This window comes from Purpureocillium takamizusanense, chromosome 2 (genome assembly GCF_022605165.1).
Source record: "Purpureocillium takamizusanense chromosome 2, complete sequence".
Lineage (NCBI taxonomy): Eukaryota > Fungi > Ascomycota > Sordariomycetes > Hypocreales > Ophiocordycipitaceae > Purpureocillium > Purpureocillium takamizusanense.
Window position 1 is genome coordinate 3,229,399 of NC_063069.1, and position 14,855 is coordinate 3,244,253.

Genomic DNA, 14,855 nt, shown 5'->3' on the forward strand with positions numbered 1-14,855 from the left:
CATATTGGTCCTTCTACTGTGAACGATGTAGGGCCAATTCCCTATAATAGCACGCTCTATTAGCCTGAAGCTCAAGTACCAGCACGCACTGTAAAGTACGAAGCGCCAGTGCCCACCGTGGGCCGTTAGTGATGTAACGGCTTGTTGAGCTCCTCGTATCGATCGTGAGCCGCTCCAGCGTCCCGCTCTTGGCACTTGCAGGCATTTCGCCGCACGAAGAGAGCTGTCCCTCCCACCGACCCTCGCATGGCACACTCACATACATATACTGTACACCAGTAGACATAAGCACAAGCCAACCTTGTCAATTGCAACACGGCGGGTGTGCAGGCAAGTCACGCCTCAGCTGTCCTAGACAAGCAAACAACACTAACAACAAAACGCCGGGCCGCCATCTCCCGTCGCGCAACGCCGCTCTGCAGCCTCGCCCCATTATCGCGCCGTTCCGGCAATGAGGCCAAACTGGCAATGGACGAAGACACCCCTTTCCAATCCTCAATCGCCGGTCAGGCCCTTCCAAAAACACGCGCCAACACCCTGCCGAATCAAGTTCCCGTAAATACATCAAATACACACAAGAAGTCAAGTAGGGACAGGCCCCACATCCTCGGGACAGACGAGTCTGTCAGAGCTAAGGGTAGACAACAAAGCATGCAGCAGCAAGTTCATTGCAATCGCCATGGGCCGTGGAGATTGTGTCGCTCCGGACCCTGACTGCTACGGAGATGTCCGGCATCGTCGTGAACTTCGTATGAACGCACTTGGCCGTGACCGCAGCCCAGGTGGAAGCGCCCTGTTCTTCGCCGCTGTCAGGGTGCCTCCTCAGAATGCATCGTCATCGGTCCATTCGCTGCCCGAGATCACGCGGTTGCCCTCGTGGTCAATCATCACCGGTCCATTGTAGCCCGCCGGCGGAGGGACGCCGCGCAGCCGCTTGGATTGGCTGTTGGGCCTAGGGCATTGTTCCGGCTCATACCTCTTACCCCGAGCCGCCCTGACCTTGGCGTAGTATTCTTCTGACACGTCCGGTTCCGGCTCGCTGTTGTCATCGTACGTCTCCCAATTCTCCGAGTTCGACACGGCCGTCGACGTATTGGATATTTGCCGCGGCGGCGGCGGAGCTTGCGGGTACCCTCGTACTGTCCCGTACTCGTACCGGTCCCGGTCATCATACCGGTCATCATATGGTTGATCGTCGTAGTAGCTGGTCGCCGTGCGTCCAGACAGCGTCGAGTTGGACCGCGTCACCATTGCCGCCTGCGGCCTGTCGTCGTACACATCCTCTGGCTCCATGGGGCGGACGATGCTTCCGAGGCCGGCCGACTTGTAGGGGTTCATTGGCGTCTCCAACTCGGGAACGGACTTGAGATCCCTCATTTTGGGCGGCGGGGCACGAATCGGAGCGCCGTTTCGCAGCGTCTCGGCTCTTGACTCTGGCCTGTTACGCTCTGGCGAGTTGCTTCCGTGCTTCAAATTGGACAGCGGCGCACGAGCGGGGATTCGGGACGGGCTTCCTTTGGTATTGCCTGCTGCGGGCTTCTTCGTCGTCCGTTCGCCCGCAGTTGGTGTCTTGGTCATGGTTCGTGGGGGAATGGACTTGACGCTGTTGGCCCTGGTCAGGCCGCCCGACTTGGGGGCCTTTGCCGTTGACGGTGGTGGCCCGGCGGGCGTCTTGGAACGTGCCGACGGCGCGGCCTTCTTGGTCTCCTCGACCTCCAACTCGTCGAGGTAGCGCTCACCGAACACGAGAAACGGTCGGCCGTATTCGTCCTCCCACTTTTCCAGTGTCTTGCGCACCTCGACTGTTACCTTGGGCAGCTCCTTTGCTATCCTCTTGCGCATCTTTTCCTCGCGGAGAAGCTTGCCGGGGTCTCTCTTCTCGCCCTTCTGACCGCGCATCATGAGTCGCGAGGCATCTTGACTGGAGGCTGCCAACTCGTCACGGTCCTTGATGAGCTGCTTGTGTTTGTCAATGAGAGCCAGCGTTGGAGCTCGCTGCTCCTTGAGCGACTCAAGTCTTGCGACCTCTCGTTCATGTGCCTCTAGCAGGGCGTCGCTGTAGACATCAGAGAAGGCCGGAGTGAAATCGAGCATTTCGTCCTCGGAAAAATACAGCGCATCCCAGAGATCCTGGAGCTTGACGCGCGCGTCCTCGACGAACAGGTGCAGGTTCTGCCGCTTCAACTCGTTCAGCCGCGCGAGCTCATCCTCGAATTCATTGATCTGTCGCACACCACAGCCCCGGTTCTGGTTGAGAAAAATTTTGGTCTCGCCCTCGTCAACACCCAGTTTCACCCAGAGAGATTCGACAGCTGCCTTCAAGTCGCGCAACTTGCGCTCGCGGTTCTTTTTCTCGTCGGCGAGTCGATCACGTTTCGACTGGAGCCGACCAATGTCTTCTTCGTGGAGACCAAGCTGCTCGGGGGTATCCCGGTAGTTCTTGACAATGGCGCCGTCTTGCTGCGCCTGCGGGATGCCCAGCTCGGCCCAGAGCTGGATGATGTGGTTGGACAGGGTCTGAACCGTGGCAATTCGGCGCGTGTATTCCTCATAGACTCGTGTGAACTCGGCATCGAGGCGGTCGACGTAGGATGGGGACAGGTCAAAGGTAGGAGGTATGGACTGGTTTGGTTCGCAAGGCGGGAGGGCGACCTGAACAAACGTAGGTTCGAGGTGAGAAGAATAGGACTCGAGAGCGTCGACGAGTTCTGCAAGTGTCAGCAATTAGAGCGACTCGCTATGTGACGAAAACACTCACTTTTGACCTGTTCGAAACGCTCCTTATGGAGACGGCTGATCTGTATGTGCTTCTCCTTGAGCACTTGGAGGCACCTCGTCAGAGGGTATGTGATTTTGAACTCGTCGTTCTCATCAAACGATCGTCGTGATGGTTTTGAGTCGTCTAGAGAGGCCTCCATCTGCCGTATCGTGGTGATGATCTTCTTGGCCTCGTCAACCATCTCCTTCTTCTCCGCCGTTACGAGGCGAACTTGGTTGTTGAGAGCTTCCGAAAGAGCCTCAAAAAGCTGTCGAGTTGTCAGCATGGCGCGTCCCCCGTTCTCAGGAGCGCAACTCACCTCTTGCTCCCGGGACTCGCGCTCATGATTGGGCACGCCAATCTCGTCAAACAGGCCATGCAGCTGATTGATGCTGCTGTGGACCTGCTGGGACAGGTAGCTCGAGTTATCCATTGTGATCGTGTCCGCGCGAAGGCGGAGGTGGAACGTGAAAGTGCAAGCCGGAAAGAAGGGTCGTGTCTGCTTGACCCAGTCCGGCCTGGTTTGTTTGCTGGTATGTACAGTGGATGACGGATGGCTCTTGGCCCGGTGTTGATCGTGGAGTATGGTGAACGCGCGGGGCTCGTCGCTTATGCTTGTTTACATGTGCATCGCTGGTCGTGTCATCGAGGTCCGGGGCGCGCGTCGCCGTCGCAAGCCATCCAAGGCCAAGATAAATGCACGGTTACGGCAGTCGTCTTGCTGCAGCTCGGCGAGGCGGTGGAGGGAGGAAGAAGAAGATGGGGTGAGACAACAATCAAGGCGATCTGAAAATGTTGAGCCGATGTAGGGAAGGAACAGCCTCACATCCGGGGGGGAGGGCAGGTGCTCCACTGTTTTCCGCCCGTGGAAGTGTTGTCCAGGCAACCCCTAGGCCCACCAATGATGGCGCTGTCTTTGTTTGGCGGGGCGGGCCACCAGCGGCCGTTTCACGTTGCGCCCATCGTGCGCTTGGCGATTTGACGATACAGTACTGCATGCACATGCAGACGAAATTCGCATGCAGCGACGCTGGCTCGCATGGCCCACTGCATCACCGATGCGACAAAATCCCGCGTGCGCAAGGCAGAGAATCTAGGGCGCGTAGCTCGCGTATGAGATAGCGAGCGGCTGGTCCTCACGCAAACGAACATGCCTCACCAGCCTCTCGACGCGACTGCCTCGCTTGATTGTGGCTTGATTGGCGCAAGTGCACTTTTACTTTGTGGCGGCGGTGTTTTGTATTGTTGCTCTCTTCGATGTGTCTTGGTATCTATCGAAGGATAAGACGGACTCAGACGCGCAGCCTGAGGTCTGACACATGCTGCCGCGTCACCCAAATCATCTCACTTTCTTGTCGACGTGGACGTTGGACAAGCCGCTGTCGTCGTAAACGGGAACCCAGTCATGCAGGACCAGCATGGCGCCGTCGGGCAGAACGTGTGGGTCTTGGTGACGACGCTTTTGGCCGTGGTGCAACCGCAGGGTAGAGTGACGAGTCCTGCATCAACACGCATGAGAACCATGGAGACACGGATAGTAGTTGATTATGATCGTTGGCTACTCACGATCTTCAATGCACCATTCCGTCGAGCACTGCACGGTGCAGCCATCCGACGGCTTTAGGTGTTGGTTGACCGTCACGGTCGGAACACAGGCTCGGGGATCACATTTGCTGGTCCTCGTCGCTGGTCCACTTAGTTCCTCGGTCCTTACAACGCTGTGAAAGGAGCTCACTTGACTTGGTGGCAGAAGTTAGTGACGCCCTATGGCAGTGAGCAAAGTCAGCCGGTATTCGTAAACATAGCTTTAGACGGCAACGTACACTGCGACGACAAGATAGACAATCGATGGAGCCTTCATGGTGATATTGATAATCCCTTATCTTCTAGTCAAGTCGTTGACCGCTTGATAAAACAACGCAGGGTTCTTGGCTTCTCTTCGCCTTCATACCATTCTCGGGATGAACATAAGCTTAAATAAAAGCAGCTTCTAACAACATGCTTACGGACCCTCGGTATAAATACCGGCCGGCTCTTCCGGGTCACGACCATCCCCGCACCCCGAGATCCCGTTTGGGATGAATATTGGATTAGGTTACGACTTCAACCTCGTATTGCGGCACCTCACTAGGGTAGCTGAGTGGATCATGTTGCACGAGCGTGCGGCTGGCGTGCAGGAGGCATTAGCGTCCAGCAAGGCGACCCCAGCAAGGCGAGAGACGTCTTTGACACGAGCCAACGGCCAGTAGACGAAAACCATTTGCGTCCTGTGAGTGTACCGCTGCTCCTAATGAAGTAGACCAAAGCTACGCTACGAAGAGCCTTTTTCACCCCTTGCGGAGTCCGGGAACGAAAAGACCTGGAGATATACGCTATAGATACGCAGTAGACTATAAACTACCCTCACTATAAATGCGACTATCCAAAAGCGACTTGTATCCCGACTCGAACCGAGCTCGACCAAGGCTTTTAGGATAATGTGATTCAGAAAATTAGTCTACTATCTTGGCGGCAAGAAGTGCCGGAGTGTGAGTGACCTCGGGAGGAAGCACGCTTCTGTTTGCATACAGAAGGATGGACGGTACCTATCCGCCCGAGGACACTCGCGATGAAGATTCACTATACACCACGTGTATACATATACGACCACGACAGGCCATATGCTTGCGATGATTACAGCGCCACCTTTATAATCAACCTAGATTTGATACATCATAGGCATGGTAGGGTTGATAGGCATGGTAGGCATGGCAGGCATCGGAGGCATCGGAGGCATCGGAGGCATCACAGGCATCACAGGCATCGCGGGCATCGGAGGCATCGGAGGCATCGGAGGCATCACAGGCATCACAGACATCGTAGGTCTTGTGCTGGCATGTCATAGAACCTGGTCCCACTTCCAATGTCAACCACCGACTGGAGCAGACCGAGCACATCGAAGCACTTTCATTACATGTCCTTCGGAGATTCACCTCGTAGAGCGTATCTAAGAATGCGGTTTAGTCGGCTTCGAAGACCGCCTCAATGCAACGAATTTCCATACTGGAATTCTTGAAAAAGCGACATGGGAAGAGTCGTCGTCGATGGTCAGCTTGGTGGTGGGTGAGCATGAAAGTGCAGGACTGTCATTCATTAGGAACATGAACACACCAACTCATTACATTCGCATTAGACACAAAATAAGCGCCCCGCCGTTGCGCTTTGCATATCTAAGTCAGAGCCAGTCCTCTGTACCATATTTGTGCCGGTTGCGCGCGCCGTGAAGTGGCGATCGCGGTGTCGTCGGTGCCGAATCGGCAAACCCAAAACCGTCCGCCTGGGCGACCTCCCTGTAGCTCCCCCAGTCTTCCCGGCGCAGGCGCCCAGTGAAGTACCAAACGCTATGAATTGCTTTGAAGCCTTCCTCTATCAAATCTCGGAGTTAACGTTGTTGCCAACTGGGCGGAGTCCTCATGACTTGGAGACGGCAATACGCTGGAATGAGCAAGGTGAGGGTTCTCACCTGTTGCCCGCAGTCGGGAGGCTACTTAAACGCGGCGCGCCCAGGGCGGATGTCATTGACGTGCAGCAGAGCTGATCGAGTAAACAGGAAGTAGGTAATGGCTGATGCGAGGAGCGCTCCCCATCTATATGATGAGGGCGACAAGATACCTCAAGATTCGTCACCGGTTGGCAGCACACAACGAGATGTCTCGAACAGCAATCCCACAGCGGACCCAAACCGAACTTCCCCTTCTGATACGGCTCAGAAGTTTGAAGCAGAGACGCAATCCGATGAGCGACCGCTTCACTCGGTCTTCTCGCCCAGAGTCAAGGCCTTTGTCATCATCATGACCGTATTCGCAACTCTCTTCTCGCCATTCTCTTCCTTTGTCTATCTCCCGGCCATCACGCCAATTGCCGAGGCCTATCACCGGTCTCTCGGCGAGCTCAATCTTACCGTCACTGTCTATCAAATCATGCAGGCTATCGCGCCTCTCTTCTTCGGCGATCTGAGCGACCAAATTGGTCGCCGGCCTGTCTACATGTTAACGTTTGCCATCTACCTCGGCGCGAACATCGGACTGGCGCTGCAGAACAACTATGCTGCCCTCATGATCCTTCGCGCGCTGCAGAGTACTGGCAGCAGCGCGACTGTGGCGATTGGCAGCGCCGTCGTGGCGGACTTGACGACGAGCGCAGAGCGTGGAGGCTACATCACGGCCGTGCAGGCGAGCGTACAATTCGCGCCGGCGCTGGCGCCGGTCCTGGGCGGCATATTGACACAGTTTCTGGGCTGGCGTTCCACGTTTTGGTTCCTCGTCATTGCGGCTGGCGTTTTTGTTGTCATTTACATGCCATTTGTACCCGAGGTAAGATCTGTTCTCCTCTCGACGACTGTTTCTGGTAACTAACTTAATTACTGGTCCTCAGACGGCTCGGAATATCGTTGGAAACGGTTCGATCCCGCCTCCGAGGCTCAACACATCTGTCACCTCCTCCGTTCAATGGCATCGCAAAAGGCGTGACCTTGAGTCAAACCCTCACGGGCACCCACTGCCTGAACCGAGGAAGCGATCACTCAAGGTTCCCATCCCCAATATTTGGGCTGCGGTTCGCATCATTTTCGAGAAAGACGTTGGTCCGTTGATGCTCTTCATGTCGCTTTTCGTCATGGCCAATTACGCCATGTTGGTACCGTTACAAGACGTTATCCGCCGACGCTACAACTTCAACAATCTCCAAGTAGGGCTTTGCTATATCCCATTCGCGATGGGCTCGGTTCTTGGGTCCATCGTGGTAGGCAAGTTGCTTAACTGGAACTATGTTCGAGTCGCCAAGACTGTGGGCGTGTCCGCTGATCGGAAGAGGGGCGAGGACCTTCGCAAATTCCCCATCGAGAGGGCCCGTCTGGACCTGATGTGGCCCTGGACTATCCTTGCCATCATCACTATTGCGGTGTGGGGTTGGGTCGTCGACTCTGGTACCAGCCTTGCTGCCCCATTGATCATCCTGTTTCTGGCTGGCATGGGGCTGGCTGGGCCAATATCCATCCTCACTACACTTCTAGTTGACCTCTATCCCATGAATCCCGGGAGGGTCTCGTCATCATTCAACCTGACACGTGCGACATTGAGTGCGGTTGGCACAGCCGTGGTACAGTACATCATTGACGCCTGGGGATATGGATTCACTTATCTGTTCATGGCTCTGGTCGTCGCTGCAGCAAGTCCAAGTATAATCATCGTGCGTAAATGGGGACCCGTTTGGCGGGAGGCAAGATACCAACGATTTGAACGGGCTAAGGTATAGACAAGTGGGTTTGCGAGACTGGAAGATTCCCTTGGCATGTTCGGATAGGGCCTTGTTCTATGCGACCACTTTGGCCAAAGGTAATTGATAGGAGGAGCGGCGGTAACCAGAGGAGCCGTGGCAACATAAGGAGATGCAAGAACAGGAGCGATGGTGGCAGCGGTCTGGTAGCTGTCACAGAGACCACCACTGAGTTCATCGCAGCCGCCGAAGCATGGCGCACACTCATGACACAATGGCAGTCACGACCGGCGCATGACCTGAGTTGCCCAACATTTCAGGGTCTTCCCTGTCATTCATCTGTTCTCCATCTGACTACATATAATCAACTCTATATCGGGCACGTGCAAGCGCCCTTGCAGCATGGGGCCGAGACAATATTCACAGTCAGTTCCCCCTTTGAAACGTCATTTCCTGGCTCACTCGGGTTGGATCCGCATTCCGAGCAACTCCGCATACTTGTCAGTAGTTACTTTCATCGTTTTGAGTGATGTCTCGTACCCGTGATCGATGAGGCCCTGCAGGAGCTCCGCGGCACGATCTGCAGTGCCACTGGCACCATTCTGATAAAAGGCGCAGATAGACGAGTACTGGCCTTGATCGCAGGCTAACTGGACTGTAAAAAGGTGAGCCTTCAAGCAACTACCGGTCGAGAAACGTATCAGCCTACCTCCTGTTCCATAATGGTGTCTTCCGTTGCCCTGTGCTTGGATCTGCTTGACCTGTGTCAGGACGTTCGATAGCTTGGCGTTATTGAAGGTGCAGCCACCACTGCCTCGGCAATTAATTCCAAGAGCAGCAGCGCCGGAGACAAAGGCAGCCAGAGCGGTGACGGTGACCATGGTGGCGAGCTTGCAAATAGACAACGCTGCGACTTGGCTCAGGAGACAGTTGAGGGCGAAGGCGTACTGGGCGGCTAGCAGAGGCGTATTTATTCCCGCCATACGATGCCTGGTTGAGCTCGTGGGCATGAACACACATGCTCTCATGCCCCAGCTTCGGGGGCTTTACTAGTCGATGAGGCCACCCTTCCAGCATGTATCGGTACCTTCAATGAACATTTGATGTCACCTCGATGGACGCGTTGTCGCCGGGTGCTCACCATGATACGTAGCGAAGGATGTCGACTAGCTGCACCATCTGTGCGTTAGCGCAAGATCGAAGGCCCGCTTGCAACCTTTACGGCAGATCGGGACACGGGGGTGATCTCGGGGGTGCCGACACCACGGGATCGAAGGACTGAACATTGCGGGATGGGCGTGACACAATGCAATCAAATCAGCCCATTTAGTCTCAATACTGTCGTGCGTTCTCTAAAAGCTCTGGTTGCCTCTTTGGCTATAATCGAGACGCGCTGCATTGCCCCTGCACCCCCATTTTGTTCTCGTACCCAAATAGACAAACGAAGGGGGCAGAATTCATGAGCCAATTCATAGGCGTAGATAATCAAAGAACAGTTCCTGCATATCCTCTAGAGGCATCTTGAGTCTTGCATCATTGGTCGTGCGCTAGACTATATCTTCAGGCAGCAACCCTGAGACTTTCCGGGGATAGCTAGGGCGAAGGATCAGGTGGAACAGCTAGCTGGGGCGACGATGGAACTGCAACGCAATTTTTCCTGCAATAGGACTTCAGGAGTCTCCAGAGCGTCGGACCACAGTATAGCTAAACAAGGCGCTTGCAAGGCGCACATTGCCGGGGAACAGAGACGAAGGATCCATTATGAAGTCATTAGGAGTATTTGATCGGCACTCGCTTTGGCAATTGGACCTCATGGCAACGTGGATGGCTAAGAAGAACAGTCGGCGCGGTACCAAGGCCGGCAAGAAGCTTGGCCTGCACCATTGCCATCGTCGGGCCCTCGTAGCGCTGCAGAAGAGTGTGCCACGAGCTGTTCCAGCCCCCGTGGGGATTCGTCTAGCAGCACGTACCGCACAAGCACAGGGAAATCCATAGGCCTCCAAGGGAAGAACTTACTTCGGGACGCGCTTGCCATAGTATTGCTCTGAGAGCCTGCTTGGGCGTCACGTAAAAGCCAGCAGCGTGCCCATCGACTTGTCAGTCGTCGCTACTCTGTCCCATCTGCAACTTGTCTGTCAACTCAACACCACCAATTCGATTCCTCAATCTCTTTCAGAATGAAGTCTTCGGCTGCGATTCTTTTTGCCCTTGCGGGGTTTGCCAATTCCCTGGGCATCAACTGCCGCGGCTCCGGGCTCTGTCCGTCAGACGGCGCGGCCGGAAACTTGATCAACCTCAAGGCCATTGTCGACGGCATCCAGCCTCGCGACCGCAACTACAACACGGGCCAGCAGATTGCCTGCACCGGCTCCCTCTGCGCGTTCTACCAGAACGGCGCTACCGGGACCGCTGAGCAGGCCTCAGGCTTCATGCAAGCGCTGCTTGACCACGGGGTATGAGACAAGAGACCGCACAACTGTCAACCTCGCGATGCTAACGGACCTGAAAAAAGTGCAAGAAGTGCGGTAGTACACCGACCCAGCCTGGTAATGATGTGAAGAACGGCGAGCTCACGGTCAATGTCGTTGGTGATCCTCATTGTCAAGGCGCGTGTTAGTCGGGTCACCGAGTTATATAGGGCACGTGACACAATACGAGGATTCAGGTTGAGAAGAGGGGCACAGGCGCATAGCTGATGATGAAGAGAGAGCTTGATGGGCTATGAAGGGAGGAAGAAGAAGAGCGATATAGGTGGCCGAGCGAGAGAGAGACCAGTGAAAGAGCCGGCCAACTGTGAGGCTGACTAACCTATCCATAACACAGGTCATTGCAGTGCAAAACGCGCAAAAAGGGAAGGCATAATGGACAATGGACCTTCACATAATGAACTCTAGCCTCTTTGCAGAAAATTGTTGAGTCGTGGTCGCTGCGACGCGCAAGAACTCCGTACAGTGCATGTCAGGGAGGGCATCTGCCTTCTCTTGGGCAGGGGTGCTGGCCGTATGCTGTACTTCGCAGCTCCATGATGCAATAAAATTCCCGCGGCTGCCATGTAGTGATCGAATCTCACGCCTTCTCCAGAGCGTCTCCCCGAGCTGGCAGCATCAGCCGCGACTCCAGCGGGAATCAGGGACATGCTGCTTGCCAGACACGAATTACCACTTCGGTTCGTGGATAACCCCTCATTACCAGAAGGAACCTCTACCGTGCGTCATGATATCAGATCGCCCGCGCTGGTGGGAGCCGCTAAGCACTAATTTAGCACGATCCCATCCACTGACGTCAGGGGAGACTCGGCTCAGTAACGTCCCCACAAACTGCCGTGTGTCACCGGGTTCGAGGCGGCGATCACCGTCAAGGTGCATGAATGCCGGCAAAGCGGCGCGACGAGAAGCCGATGACGCTGTCGGAGTATCGGGCGTGGGCGGTACGCGAACTGCTTGGTGATTCATGAGCTACATGAACCCACACCCGCCTCGATCCTCCGCGCTAGGCATGCCGATGGATTACCAACGGAGAACCTCTGCCCGTCAGGGTATTATTTCGCGGCAAAGGCCAAGACGCCCGTGGCAAGCCACGATTCCTTCGTGTCGAGAGCCAGACGGAGCTGAAACCTAGAGGCTAATATGCCGGCACGATGACACCTAAATGCCGCCCCGAGCTTCACACTGTCCGCCATGAACCCCATGACGTATGTTGCGCCCGGAGCGCCGCTACATAACTAATTGGTGGAAATATTTGGGCTTCTTGAAGATCGGGTTGAGTTGAAGGCGAGAGACTTGGCGACGGGCCGAAACTAGGCTTTTTTGGAAGGTCTGCGCCATAAGGAGCCAGGTCGTCGATCGTTGTGCGTGCAACAGGCACCATGTGCACTTCCATTGGTATCGGCAGGCAGACGGCCTGCAGCTAGAATACCAAGAGGTGCCCATGGGGCATTCCCTAGGACCTTTGGGCTTTGTCCATTACAAAGAGTACTTTCGTTCCCAATAGGACGAAACGGTGACAGCGGGGACATATTTTGTCGCCATAAAAGGCCTTGTCCTCACGAAATAACCCCCCATGTATGTACGACATCTCAAACTTGCAAGACTACACAATCGCCATGCATTTCACTTCCATCCTCTTCTTGGCCTCAAGCGCTGCAGCGCTCGGCATCAACTGCCGAGGAAGCGGCGTCTGCTCATTCAATAATGCCTCTCTCACCACCGTTCGCGAGCAAGTTGGCGTCCTCATCGCGGATGGCGGTCGTGATCGTCGGTTCTCAGAAGGCCGTAGGTCAGACCCAGGGCGCAGCACAAGAGAGTCAGACCACTGACCGCTACTCAAGAGCAAATTGTCTGTTCTCACGGCTCGCAGGGGAGCGTTTGCGCTTTCTATCAGAGTGGCGCCTCAGGTTCTGCTCAGGATGCTTATAACCAGCTTCAAGGACTGATTGATCATGGCGTAAGATATCTCCTCCTGTTCGGACGCACAAGGATGCTAACTGCTTAAAAGTGCAAGCAGTGTGGCTCCATACCAGTGAATCCCGGCAATGATGTCTCCAAGGGTCAATTAACGGTCAATTATGTCTCATCGCCCTGTTGCGAGGGTAACTGTCATTGTTGAGGTTGTATACAGGTGAGAGGGCTTCCGGTTTTCGGATTCGGAAAAATTCTCGGAAGCTATGGTTCGGCAGGAACGCTTCTCGAATCGGCTTCCTAAGGGTGGACGCACCTTCCTCTTCCAAATTATGAGTTTACCGAGAATGGTGGTTGGTCATTGTTCTGTGACTTACAAGGTCGTAGAGACAGCAGTGTTTTGGACACAACCTGCTTTCGATTTAGTCAACGTGCTAGGCCTTAAGGCCCTCGAAATGGGCAAATGCTGTACTGTACATGGCGCGATGGCGTCACTTACTACGGCAGCCCCCGATGCCTGCGATGCCTCTGATGCCTCCGATGCCTATCATGCCTACCATGTCTACGATGCCTCCGATGCCTATCATGCCTACCATGTCTACAATGCCTACGATGCCTGCGATGCCTGTGATGCCTGCGATGCCCCCGATGTTTGTGATACGTACGGTACTATAATGCCTGCGGCGGCTGTAATACCTTTAACTGCCTATGCAGGCCGACAGCCACTTTAAGGCCCCTTCACCTGTGGTGGCCAAATGAAGAAAAGGTGGTGTTCAGATAGCACATCCCATACTGATGACCTTAGAGTGGCGCATTCGCATCTATAAGAGACTTATGAGCTCTAAGACTACTTCCGAGATGGTCGAAATGACGCAGAAATGTGAGGACAGCATACCCGGCCCCTGTTGACCCCAAGTCCTATTTGGACGTGCACATGCTCTGCGGGATCCAGTCGCTAGGCTGGCGTGTTCGCCCTAAGACACTTCTATGTTCCCATGCTTCATTCCATCAGCCGTGAAGGCCAACGGAGGGAAGAATGCCTTGACCAGGGAAGGGAGGATGTAGAGACCCTCGGGAGATGGTCGAACAAACATCACATCTCGTCATCGCATTACGACATATCAAATTGGAGGGTTTTGCGGCTGAGTTACTACTCTTCCTTGAGCCAACATGATGGAAAGGCGTGAATTCCTCAATCTTGTCCAACAGATGAGGCTCGACGGTCGACCAGCGTCTGAAGGGAAGGCCTCTCATAGTGAGTGCATAGGGTTGCCAAGCGAGGAACGCCCAGCAGTGGCAAACGACGGTTTCCGCAGATGCTCCAGACTCTCAGCAGCCGAGGCCTTCATCTTTCAGAGGCATATGAAAACGCGTTTTCCGACAGGACCGACAAATTCCTTTGGTGAGCTGCAATCATGGACGACTAATGTGTCACCTCCTGCCGTGTGTACCGCGCGCCATGCCGAGGCCTTCGTAGAGCCGACTGAAACCATGAAACTTCCAAACCGGGCAACATCTTGAATCACTGCGCGTCTGACTGTGCTTCGGTTCGTACATGACATCGGGGATGGTGACGATGCAAGGCGTACGACGACGTCTGAACTGCGAGACATGTGGCAGTAAAGCCGCTTGGAAGCGGACATGCGTGTGGACTAGCTGCTGGATTGCTGGACTGAGTTGGTCCAAGGTCAGAACAGAAGCTGGTCTTGAACGACTTGGACCTGGTGATTACGTTTGAGGCGTACCGAATTGCGCAGGTGAGGGCTCGGGACCGCCAAGAGCTGGAGCGCTACGCCAGTGGACTTCTCCGAACGGAAGGTCGGACCAGCCTCTCGCTCAAGTCCGGGGTGGTGTGACTAGATAAAGGCTGAAAACACGACAAGGTGAATCGACGAGGCAGCATGGTGGGTCGAGTTAGCGCGCTGCAACGTGCAGCGTGACAATCTGCCGGTTCTAACCCCACGTTTGAGTTGCTGGAGTGCATGATTTAACCTTAGAGATTAGTTGGTGGCAGAAACTAGCTTCCGGGAGCATCTCCGGGGCCGCCCATCATCTCAATGCAACACTGGATAAGGCTTTTCGCCTCTCCTCTGCTCTGAGCTCAATTAACCATGGTACGTGTGATGGCGACTCCTCGGAATCGCTTGCAGTGTATTTCGCTTGGCATTAGGACTCCTACGAAGCGTTGCAGTAGACTGGAGGGACGGGAAGGTCCAGCCACCAGTTCAGAACTCTACTCTCGCGCGGTGATAGACCGTAATCAAGTGATAGGTGCCTAGCCAGAGTCGTCACACGGAGGCTTGGCCGAGACTAAAGAGCCCTAGAGTAAGCATTAGATGTTTAGTCACCATCTTGAACGAGGCAAAGAAGGCTTTGCAGTTTTAGCAACTTCCCAGATAGTAAGGTAGTGTAGTCCCAAATGTTTGCTACTAGTTGTAATAGGCAAG

At 54.8% G+C, this 14,855-nt stretch overlaps 5 protein-coding genes across 5 annotated transcripts; 3 read left to right on the forward strand and 2 right to left on the reverse strand.

Moving 5' to 3' along the window:
• Positions 1-294: 294 nt before the first annotated feature.
• Positions 295-3,552, reverse strand: ASE1 (Microtubule bundling protein). Its single transcript, XM_047983840.1, has 3 exons — positions 3,078-3,552; positions 2,759-3,026; positions 295-2,708 (listed from the first exon to the last, which is right to left on the reverse strand). Exons 1-3 carry the CDS (start codon positions 3,189-3,191, stop codon positions 823-825), a joined length of 2,268 nt encoding a protein of 755 aa, XP_047839812.1. The 5' UTR covers positions 3,192-3,552; the 3' UTR covers positions 295-822.
• Positions 3,553-6,588: 3,036 nt separating this feature from the next.
• Positions 6,589-7,911, forward strand: JDV02_002770 (uncharacterized protein; the record flags this gene model as incomplete). The annotated part of the gene is made up of 3 exons (XM_047983841.1): positions 6,589-7,110; positions 7,172-7,721; positions 7,901-7,911. The coding sequence occupies 3 exons, from the start codon at positions 6,589-6,591 to the stop codon at positions 7,909-7,911; spliced, it is 1,083 nt and encodes a 360-aa protein (XP_047839813.1).
• Positions 7,912-8,469: 558 nt separating this feature from the next.
• On the reverse strand, positions 8,470-8,994 carry JDV02_002771 (uncharacterized protein; the record flags this gene model as incomplete). The annotated part of the gene is made up of 2 exons (XM_047983842.1): positions 8,470-8,666; positions 8,721-8,994. 2 exons carry the CDS (start codon positions 8,992-8,994, stop codon positions 8,470-8,472), a joined length of 471 nt encoding a protein of 156 aa, XP_047839814.1.
• A 1,194-nt stretch (positions 8,995-10,188) lies between these two features.
• Positions 10,189-10,628, forward strand: JDV02_002772 (uncharacterized protein; the record flags this gene model as incomplete). The annotated part of the gene is made up of 2 exons (XM_047983843.1): positions 10,189-10,464; positions 10,524-10,628. 2 exons carry the CDS (start codon positions 10,189-10,191, stop codon positions 10,626-10,628), a joined length of 381 nt encoding a protein of 126 aa, XP_047839815.1.
• Positions 10,629-12,893: 2,265 nt separating this feature from the next.
• On the forward strand, positions 12,894-13,167 carry JDV02_002773 (uncharacterized protein; the record flags this gene model as incomplete). Its single annotated transcript, XM_047983844.1, has 2 exons — positions 12,894-13,058; positions 13,123-13,167. 2 exons carry the CDS (start codon positions 12,894-12,896, stop codon positions 13,165-13,167), a joined length of 210 nt encoding a protein of 69 aa, XP_047839816.1.
• Positions 13,168-14,855: the final 1,688 nt, after the last annotated feature.